Source organism: Lupinus angustifolius, chromosome LG12 (genome assembly GCF_001865875.1).
Source record: "Lupinus angustifolius cultivar Tanjil chromosome LG12, LupAngTanjil_v1.0, whole genome shotgun sequence".
In the NCBI taxonomy this organism is placed as follows: Eukaryota; Viridiplantae; Streptophyta; class Magnoliopsida; order Fabales; family Fabaceae; genus Lupinus; species Lupinus angustifolius.
This window is the reverse complement of record NC_032020.1, coordinates 18,362,454-18,374,275: the sequence shown is the minus strand read 5'-3', so window position 1 is coordinate 18,374,275 and position 11,822 is coordinate 18,362,454. Positions and strand designations below refer to the sequence as shown.

The window sequence follows — 11,822 nt, the reverse complement described above, 5'->3', positions numbered from 1 at the left end:
TTCCGTTGGGTTATTGGCAAAAGAGAAGAAAAGAAATTAAAGAATCAAGAATTATGAACAGTAATTTCTCATTTCTCATATGCATATACTTACATAAGTCATAATATGGAAATGATTACCACTTCAGATTGTATGTTTATATGCTCTAGACTTATTTTTGCCACTTGCCCTAGTTCATTTGTTTCTTATAGATTCAAAAAACGTATAATTGTACCTTATTGACCAGTCATAATAAAACATCTCCATGCGATAAATCATAGATGCCGTTACTTTTTCCGAGCTTTTAAGTATTCAGCATTGAACAGAAAAGTACAAACTAAAGGACGCACTTGAGACTGGGAAAGTACGAACAGAAAGCATATCAGAGTTTTGCTGCAACACCCTTCTCTGGAATATTTATAAAAGGATCTTTTCAAATCGTTTACGCTACAGCTAATTTACCTAACTGTTTCAATTCTATCGGCTAGCTTATCAACAAGAAGCTGTCACAGTTCCAAATTTTTCGGCAATAAGTTTAACTCAACTTTTTAACTGGTTCTTCTGTCCAACACCCAAAATATTTTGATCAAATTTGATTCGTCATCACATAATCACAATGCTTTGCAATGTGCACTCAAGTACGATAAAGATAACTTATCCTAAGAAAAAATAAAGATAACTTATCATAAGAGAATTCCTCCTTCATAAGGAAGTCACAGGACAACAGAGAGAAAAAACAGAATTGTGATATAAAAAATTGTCACCACATCCATAAAACAGACTAGTCAAGAATACTAGTCTGATTTATCAGCATCTCCAACAAAATGTAAAGAAGGCTTACATAAATATCTTTGCTTAAAAATAGAAACAACAACAACACTGCAGTAATTGAATCTACTTTGGCCCAATATCCTTCAGAGCACAGATCTGCTCCTCACCCATAGCAGACATAACAGAAACAACAAGATCCTTGCCCTCCGCGAATCCATCCTTTATCTGCACATACCAGGCAGACAATTTTTCCATACCCAGTTAGAGGAATGACAAGAATTTTCAAAACAGGAAAATGTTGAATCTGGGAATCCAACAGAAAAAAAGCATTTCCACAAACCTGAGCAAGCAGAGTTTCATCGGTGGGAAGCTTCAGGTCATCCTTGGTGTTTCCATTTTCAGTAAGCAGACTCAGCTACAATATCATTTCATAATTAATGTAATCAGAACACATAGACAGGACACACGACTGGTTAATGGGTGAATCAAACTAAAAAAAGGAACTCACGAATCCATCCTCGGCAATATCAATGAGCTGGTAGTCAGTACGATTCACATGAGGAACCTGATCAAATAAATTACAAATGAACCAATGAATTAAAAAAATCGCAAGAACTCGAAAGAATTAAAAAACCACAAGAACTCGAAAGAATTAAAAAAATAGCAAGAACTCGAAAGAACACAACAATGCAAGAACTCGAAAGAACACAACAATCGCAAGAACTCAAAAGAATTAAAAATATGGCAGAATGGTAATTATTGCACATACATCACAATTGTGGGAAGATGGAACAATATCCTCAAGCTTCTTGGCAGTGAAAATATCAATTGCAACGAAGTGACACTTAGCATGACCGTGCTTACCGGTCTTAGAGGTTGAAACTTCAACAACCTGCACAATTAATTAACAAAAGGATAACGAATCAGCTTCCAATTTTTTCAGAGTAAAAAAACAACACATTAAAATATCCTTAATCATAAAATTTGAAGTAAATTAGGTCTACAATAACACAATACAGTATACTAAATCCAAATACACAAACAATAAATCAAACACACATGATACACATAAACTAAAAATCAGATGAATTATAAGAAACTAGTAACCTAAACATCAAAATCGCAAGAAGTTGAAAATGAAATTAACCTTGCAGGGACGTCCCTTGATAACAATATAACCATTCTTACGGATTGTACCAGCTTGCTGAGGATAAGTCTTGGAGGCTCCGGCATCAGCCTTCGACTCAAAATGGTGTTCCTCGTCCGACATAGCAGCCACTAACTCACTGATTCAACTCGACGATTTCTGAATGAAACTAGACCTACTTTACCTTTCAAGGCTTAACATTTATATGATTAGGGTTTCGAATATTATTGCATACATATCTTTTTCTACACCGTTGGATCTGGATAGTGGTGTATCACACCGTTTATATAGATTCCAATATAAATCAAGTTGCGTCAGATTAACGCTGTTGCTCACTGGGCTTGAGCGGTTGAGCCCAACAAAAAGAGCTTGGGTTTTATTTTATACATGTAATCAGATTATAAGATTCAATTACTATATATATTAAATATGAGTTTGTTTTATAAAAATAGAATTTTGGTATGAATATTTGAGATATTTATTATATATATTTATACATATACTATATATCTATACTTGTATATTATATAAGAATCTAAAGCATTTTATAATTTCTTATATAGTGTAATTTCCTCTTATATATTTTGTCATTCTAATTAACTATTATTTAATGTTTTCTCATATAGATAAAAGAAATATTAATGGAATTCAGAGTAAATTACATGTAATAAAAATATCAAATCACCAATACAAGTTTTAATAATATCACAACTCATTTTCATAATTTTTTAATACATAAATTATAATATCATGTATATTTAACAAAAAATGTGATATAATTTTCCAAATAAAATATAATAAAATAAGAATAGAGGTTGTGCATGTCGACACACTAATAACCATAAAGAGTTTATATAATACAAAACATTACAATTTGGTCTTTTGGTTCATTTTTATGGGCTATCTATTGAGCTTTTTTCTACACATGTGCCGAAGGGTTTTTGATGCCACGGGGCCCAATTACTTCAAGTGGTTGAGAAAAAGTTTGGTTAGAGACATAAGTTTTGTTAATGATAGAATATTAGCATAAGATAATGTTGCTTCAAAATCATGTAATCTCCATATTGCGTATACAAAAACATATATTGTTTGACTTAAATTAAATGCTACTTGTTGTTTTAACTTAATAATTTTTTCTGGTTTTTGTAATCGTGTATGACTAAAATCCAAAGTAATTAATAATATGGTGTTTGAATTGGATGCCCTAAAATACTTGTTATAACTTATAACATTATTTTTCAAACTCTGGTTGGAAACACTCATTTGGTCTACATGCTTGTTTTTTTAATAAAGATCAATTTAAACAAGTAGGTGTAAGCAAAATTGGTTTTAGTTGAAAGGTGAGGAATTAAATTTATTAAACATTAAAGTACACGAGTGGGGATAAAATTAGGTTCGGCATGTCTATGTCAATTCGATTAATAAGGATCGTCTCCATTAATGGAGGAAAAATATATGTATTTTTCTTTGTTTTTAATAATAAAAGTATATTTTATTACAAATAAAGTGGTAAATATATCTTTAAAAATTATATTTCTCTTTATTTTTTAAAATATTTGTCTCCTTGTTAATGAATATTCTTACAACAAAAAAACGAAGACTATATCCGTATGTGTAGCAATCCCTTAACTAAAAAAACAACGACTATGTCTTTGGTACTAATTAAAGTTGGGTTAGGCACATAATGGTTGACCAGTTGCTACGTAAACTAATTAGATTTTGCTTCCCTTGACTTTAAAATTTTCAAATCTATAAATTTCATTTCATCCTTCTCATTATACTTTTATATATATAGAATATTTATTGTTTTTTATCATTTTAATTAAAATAAATAATAAACTTGTGAATTTTTAAGAAAAGTTAAGATTGTAAAATTATAATTTTATAATATCTTTAAAGAATCAAGAAAAATAACTAATTTCATGTATGGAGATATGGTAAAAAGGTCATGATGGAGTATGGATGTAGTTGTATTTTAATAAATTTAAATACATTAAATTTGATTATTTATCTTTTAGAAAACACAAATAAACAATAATATGATAGTTGTCATTTGTCAATAATCTATATTTATATTTATAGACAAAACATTGTGTAACTTCTATTATGGTGTAATTTTTATTTCCTATTTTGCCCTTAACATTATTTAATTTTTACAAAAATCATATAATCCTAAATAATCACCACCAATACATTAATTAACCACATTTATTACCTTAAATCAAACATTATCATAAACACAAAAATTATAATATAAAAGAATAATAGAATATAAAAATGTTACATTATAAAAACATATTTTTCTCTTTTTCCAAATACGAAGAAAAAACACTTGTTGCTAATAAAAATGAACATTTCATTTACAAATTTAATAAAAAAAACATGATTTCTTGGACCATGTCCGCAAGGATGAGAGGTTCTAAGCACGGATTAAACAATGTTAAGAATTAGTCCAACCGAAGCCATGATTTCAATTATTGTTGATAAATTAAGGTTAAGATGTTTGAAGTCATACATAAATGTAAATGATTTTATGTTTTTTTATTAGTAGTATATTAGTATTTATTATGAGTAAGATTTAAATCATTAGTTTTCTTCATTTTATTTATTTTCCTTAGTCATTAAACCACCTTATAACTTCTTTATTAATTTTTAAATTTGTTATAGGTGAGACTCAAACCCATAACCTCTTTTCATTCATTCTTTAACCCCATTCACCTTAACAATCACACCACATTAAGTGTTTTATCTTTTAATAATTTATGGAACAAAGAAATTATCAAAGAATGATGGTATATCTTCCATGACATATTAGTTTAAAAATTCTCTGAATTTCATTTTCTAGTTACATAAAACATGTATTACTTTGAGTGACCCATGTTTTCTATATTGTGTATGACAAATTTTAAGGTAATTTATATAAAACATGTATTAAATAAAAATGTTAATGTAAGTTGTTGGTAGATGAAATATTAATTAACCCCTAGAGGCTTGAATTGTGAAATATATAGGCGATGTTGATTGATTTACTCTTAACCAAAAATAGTTGTACATGAGGTTCATTTCACACTACTTGCCTTCACGACTGTCATATTGATCGCTATCCAAATTCGGGTTGCACCATCAATGACTACCACATTCCCATTTACCACTTTCAACTTCTTCCAACTTTTTCTTTACAGGCCAAAACCATGGGTATTATTAGTAAATGAGCACATATGTTACTCTAATTTTCTGTATCACTTCATATATCATTATATTTGATTGATTGAAAAAAAATTATTTAAATTGAAATAATAATAATTAAATATTTTCTAATCAATCATATTTTCTGGCATATAGTATATGTAGACCCTCTAGCAAATTTCTCAAAGTTTTTTTTAAATACACATACTCGTCGATGTCATTCTCATGCGGGTTTAACCTTAACTATGAAGGATACCCACTTATCAATCAACGCATAAAAATGTCAACCTTAATCCAAGTATTTTAATCTTCGACATTTTTTTAGAAAAATAAATTCGATAACTGTTTTGGTCAGCAAAGGCAGCTCGACCACCGTAGCCCCACGTTTGTGATTAGTTATTTTTTTTGGTTTCCGTATGTTTCACCAGATAATCCTATCTGAAACAGAAATATTCTATAGATATGTAAGGGCTAACTCTCTCAATGATATTTTTTCTAGCTATAAGATTAAAACCTGAAACATTGCCTAAGAGGAATTATCAACCCCATTGTTCTTGATTTGTTATTTTGGTAATGTAGAATAATTTGCGGGAAATGTATCATTATTTTTGGCAATAAACCAATTTAATTTTTAATTATTAATGTAAATGAAGAAACTATTACTTAATTCCTTGTTCAACATATCTAGAAACAAAAATAAAACCCAAAGACAGAAAGCAACATAACAAATATGGTAAGAAAAGCATCATGTTCTTATTTGTTTATCTTCTCTGCACTGTGACAAACATCCCAAGGAGTATGGAGTAATAAGAACATGAGTTTTGGTCAATAAAGAAACACAACAACAGAAGAATAACAAGGAAAGGTAGTGCTAACAATAACACAAATGTCAGAGCAAGAATCAATTTCTTGCCGCTTCTTATTAGTCTTTTTCTTCATCCTTCTTTCAGGTACTACTCATTACTCTATTTTTTCTCTTCAAATTTTTATTTTTTATAATCCATGTGTAGTGTTTTCTTGTTATTTGAAAACAGTTATTGAGTTTTGAGTACTAGTACTATTTTATTCTGTGTTTCATAGGTTGATGGTTATGTTATAGTTATACCAAGTTGTTTTTCATTGTGATTGGTTTTGACAGGTATTGTTGTTGCTGGGGATTCTTTGGAAACTGATAAACAAGTTCTGTTGATGTTAAAATCCTACCTTGACAATCAAACTGCTACAGACCAAGGAAGGTACACATATTGGAACAAGAGAAGCACCAATCCTTGTGAATGGACAGGGATTTCATGCACCAACATGAGAGTTGTTGGGATAGACTTATCTTCCAATGACATCACCGGAAATTTATTCGCCAATTTCTCTATGCTCACTGAACTCACACACCTTGATCTTTCTTCCAATACCCTCTCTGGTGAGATTCCACAAGACCTGAGGCAGTGCTACAAGCTTTTGCATCTTAACCTCTCTCATAATATTCTCACAGGAGAGCTCAATTTGACTGGCTTGACAAGTTTGCGAACATTGGACTTGTCTACCAATAGAATGGATGGGGAGCTTGGGTTGAATTTCCCTTCCATTTGTGACAATTTAGTTACTTTGAATGTGTCAGATAACAACTTAACTGGTAGGATTGATAATAATGTCTTTGATCAGTGTCTCAGGTTGAAGTACTTGGATTTGAGCACCAACGATCTCAGCGGGGGGATATGGATGGAATTCGCGAGGCTGATAGTGTTTTCTGTCGCTGAGAATCATCTCAGTGGGACTATTCCTTCTGAAGCTTTTCCAGTAGGGAATTGTAGTCTTTCAGAATTAGACCTTTCTCAAAATGGTTTTGTTGGTGGTGCACCAAAGGGTGTTGCTAACTGCAAGAATTTAACCACACTGAACCTTTCAAGTAACCATTTTAATGGGAGTATTCCCATTGAAATGGGATCCATATCAGGTCTCCATGCATTGTACTTGGCGAACAATAGCTTTTCAAGGGATATTCCAGACACCCTTTTAAACTTGACTAATTTGGTTTTCTTGGATTTGAGCCGAAATGGATTTGGTGAAGACATACAAGAGATATTTGGGAAACTTAAGCAAGTGAGATTTCTTCTTTTGCACTCAAATTCTTACAGTAGAGGATTGAATTCATCAGGAATTTTTCAATTGCCATGCATTGTTCGGTTAGACCTAAGCTTCAATAACTTTTCAGGTCCATTGCCTATTGAAATTACTCAAATGTCAAGTCTGAAGTTCTTAATGCTATCCTATAACCAGTTCAGTGGACCTATTCCATCTGAATTTGGAAACATGTTGCGCCTGCAAGCACTTGACATTGGCTCCAACAATTTGAGTGGGCCTATCCCACCAAGTCTTGGAAACTTGACTTCCCTCTTATGGTTAATGCTTGCTAATAACTCAATAACCGGAGAAATTCCTGCCGAGTTGGGAAACTGCTCAAGCTTGCTATGGTTAAACCTCGCCTACAACAAGCTCTACGGAAAATTGCCTTCTGAATTGTCCAAAATTGGAAGAAATGCCATCACCACATTTGAAATAAATAGGAAAGATGATAGAATGATTGCTGGCTCTGGTGAATGTTTAGCAATGAAGAGATGGATACCTGCGGATTACCCTCCATTCAGCTTTGTTTATAGCATCTTAACAAGGAAGAATTGTATAAGCCTTTGGGACAAGATGCTCAAAGGATATGGTCTTTTCCCATTTTGTACACCTGGCTCCTCCTATAGCTTACCTCAGATATCAGGGTATGTTCAGCTAAGTGGGAACCAACTCAGTGGTGATGTTCCGCCAGATATCGCGACAATGGTGAACTTCAGCATGTTACACTTGGGCTTCAACAATTTCTCTGGGAAATTTCCTCCAGAGATGGGAAGTATGCCACTTGTGGTGTTGAACGTGACTAGAAACAGGTTTTCGGGTGAACTTCCCTCGGAAATTGGCAATTGGCAATGTATGCTGAATCTGGATTTGTCTTACAACAATTTCTCTGGGATGTTTCCCACAAGTTTGAACAATTTGAATGAGCTTAACATGTTCAACATCTCATACAATCCCTTCATATCAGGTTCAGTCCCATCAACCGGACAATTCGCTACTTTTGGGAGAGATTCATATTTTGGTGATCCCTTCTTGATTCTTCCCATGTTCATTGACATCAACATCACAAATGATAAAAACATAACCAATCACAATAATGACAAGGAAATAGATACAAATTTGTCTGTATTTTTTGTTTTTCTCGCTATAACGCTGGCTTTCATGATATTTGGAATTCTTACCATTATAGTCTGTGTTATGGTGAAAAGTCCATCTGATGAACCAGGATTCCTCATGAGGGACACAAAACAGTGGCATGATTCAAACAGCTCCGGATCCTCGCCTTGGTTGTATGAAACAGTTAAGGTCATCCGCTTGGACAAGACAGCTTTTACGCATGATGACATCTTGAAAGCAACTTGCAACTTCTCAGAGGATAGGATCATAGGAAAAGGAGGGTTTGGAACAGTGTATAAGGGAGTGTTTCATGATGGTAGAGTAGTGGCAGTGAAGAAGCTCCAAAGGGAAGGACTTGAGGGAGAAAAGGAATTTCATGCTGAAATGGAAGTTCTTTGTGGTCATGGCTTTGGTTGGCCACATCCTAACCTTGTCACACTCCATGGTTGGTGCCTAAATGATTCACAAAAGATACTTGTTTATGAGTACATAGAAGGGGGAAGCTTGGAGGATCTAGTGACTGATAGAGCGCGTTTGACTTGGAGGAGGAGGGTTGAAGTGGCAATTGACGTCGCTAGCGCACTAGTCTATTTACACCATGAATGCAACCCTTCTATTGTGCATAGAGATGTGAAGGCTAGCAATGTGTTGCTAGACAAGGATGGGAAGGCTAAGGTCACAGATTTTGGACTTGCTAGAGTCGTTGATGCAGGGGATAGTCATGTGAGTACAATTGTAGCTGGCACGGTTGGTTATGTTGCACCCGAATATGGACAAACATGGCAAGCTACCACAAAGGGAGATGTGTACAGTTTTGGTGTGCTGGTCATGGAGCTTGCAACAGGAAGAAGAGCGGTCGATGGAGGTGAAGAGTGTTTGGTCGAATGGGGTAGGCGTGCCATGGGTTATGGAAGGCATCATCATGGGTTCAGCAGCCATGCTATGCCGGTTTTGGTGACGGGTACTGAGCTAGTTGGTGGGGCTGAGGAGATGGCTGAGCTGCTAAGGATTGGGGTCAAGTGCACGGCTGAGTCACCGCAGGCTAGGCCTAACATGAAGGAGGTTTTAGCTATGTTGGTTAGGATATTTGTCCCCAAGGGAGACTCAAATCTTGGAAACTTTGGTTAGTCATTTATGTTTAGGAAAAAAGTGTGCATAGTTTTCAATTACATAGAAAAAATTGTCATGCACAGTTGATTCTTCTTTTGTATACAGAAACCTCATTAAGTCAACAAATTCAACAAACAAATTAGAATTTCATTTAATAGAATACCCTTTTACCTAACCAATAAACAAGTTAAAACAGTAATGAGACAACATTTGAATAGCAACTCACATTTTAATATGTATCTCTACTTCACTACAAAGTATGCTACTTGGATACTCACTCACACTCACATAAGTCAATGTTGCTGATACATTGTCCCATAAACTATGTTCACAAGACATTATTCTTGTAGTAATCCTAAGTTGGTGTTTACTCACCTTTCCCTCTACTATATCGAATCATGAAAATGTTAGGACTTAAACACATGAGTAGAGCCAATTAGTTTGGTGACTTCATAGTTTTCGTGACATGTATGTTGTCAATTGGTTTGGTGTCATAGTGCTTCCAATGTTGAATAACTACCAAATATTCTGATTTGGTTCGTGTCTATTATTAATGATAAATCATATGTTGCCAAACAATTAATTATTAACTGATAATGTTATAATAAATGTTCAAGTCTATTAATGATAAATTTGGGTATGCACGAGCATTCTTATGAAGCATAAAGAAGAGAAATATGTACTTTGCAATATAAAGAGTAATAGAAAATATAATGTTAGTGTATGAAGTTAAGGTAGTATATAATATGTGGTGGTTTATATAGGTAGGAGAGATATCTAAGTAGGAAAGGGATTACCACATGATGAATGATGATAATAAAGGCAAGATTTTGAGGAGCCAGATTCCTTTCCATTATTGGAGAGGTCAGTTAATGAAAAATATATTAAAAAATCACAAGATAATAATATTTTTATTTCCTTATTTTAATTATTATTATATTTTTGTCCTTAATAATACATTAAAAAACTTAATTGTCCTCTCCGATAACATAGAGGAATCTCATTCAATTTTGAGAGGGAATTGGAAAAGCAAAGCAGAGGAATATGATGATGAGGGAATAGTTAACTTTAGCTTTCGGTAATGAAAAGCCCACAATAGAATGAGCATCACATGTTCAATCATATCATCTTTCTATTCCCTTCATTTTCTTTTCCGATATTTTTTTACACATAGCTCACTGTTTTTCATACCAAACTCAAATACATGAATACCATTTCTCCTATTATATCTTCTTATTAATATTTCTATACACAAGAAATGATATGTGTCACTTATAAAGCAATCATTAATAAATAAAGTATCACTTATAATACATAAGTCACTTTCTTGCGAGTAGAATGATTATTATGAATATTTAGTAGATGATATTTCATTTTCCTATTCTATATAATATTATTTATTTTATAATTTGTATTTATTTTTCTAACTTACGTATTGTATTTCTAAAACTAAAGTTAGTAGTATCATTGATAATTAATTTCATATAATTAATTTTTAAAATAAATATAACTTGTATAACTTTTATTTATCAAACTATTAACTTATTGCATAAAAATGCATGTGTCAAGCACGGTTGCCGGAACTCTAGTTTATATAATTCTTATATTACTAAGATATTATTTTATATGTAAAATTGAAAAATATTATGATAGTTAAATAAATAAATTTTATAATTTTATAAATAATAACAATATTTTAAATTGAAATCCAAATTTAAATGGATAACTCAATAACTAGTTCAAATGGTGAAATATGGTTAAATATAAAGGCCCGTGATCCAAAGTGAAATTGTAGAACTAAAACCACTATCTACTAGCCTCATAGGTTTATAATAAAAAAATCTAACTAGTATATGCTAATATGCCTAATGTATAAAAAATATTATTGATCCCCAAAAGAGTGACGTTTTAGCTTGCATTAATCATTAACATAAGTTGATTACAACGTTTCACCTTCCATCGATCATGCTTTCTTCCAGTTGTTGAGAATTGAGATAACTTCATCAGGTGAAATAGGTAGTTAGGTATTTAACCAATATATATTTTTAACCAAGATATTCTCTTATCTCAAGGATAATAAATTAATCTTTCGAATATGCCACTCTCTATTCCAATATGTATCATTTTTAAGGAATAAATATTAACCTTTAACACATACAATATCCAAGGATCCAATGATGTTTTATATAAAATTGGTTAACTAAACAATATTTTTTAATGGACAAAGTGAGTGACAAAATTGTAATAATTGTGAAGTATAGGACAATTCATGAAAATTGAAGCACACAAAATATGCACGCTAGATGCTTCAAAAACAGGATGGAGGGAAAATACCTGTCTCGTAATTTTCCTGTCTTCATGTCTCGCATCAATCAAAGTTCATAAAATAATGTTAAAA

General features: G+C 32.3%; 2 protein-coding genes across 2 annotated transcripts; one reads left to right on the top strand and one right to left on the bottom strand.

Annotated features, from left to right (window-relative positions):
* LOC109362241 (eukaryotic translation initiation factor 5A-2) lies at window positions 748-2,175 on the bottom strand. The gene is made up of 5 exons (XM_019607891.1): window positions 1,898-2,175; window positions 1,520-1,642; window positions 1,259-1,315; window positions 1,091-1,165; window positions 748-975 (listed from the first exon to the last, which is right to left on the bottom strand). The coding sequence occupies exons 1-5, from the start codon at window positions 2,018-2,020 to the stop codon at window positions 874-876; spliced, it is 480 nt and encodes a 159-aa protein (XP_019463436.1). The 5' UTR covers window positions 2,021-2,175; the 3' UTR covers window positions 748-873.
* On the top strand, window positions 5,825-9,544 carry LOC109363051 (probable LRR receptor-like serine/threonine-protein kinase At1g74360). The gene is made up of 2 exons (XM_019609222.1): window positions 5,825-6,033; window positions 6,222-9,544. Exons 1-2 carry the CDS (start codon window positions 5,970-5,972, stop codon window positions 9,440-9,442), a joined length of 3,285 nt encoding a protein of 1,094 aa, XP_019464767.1. The 5' UTR covers window positions 5,825-5,969; the 3' UTR covers window positions 9,443-9,544.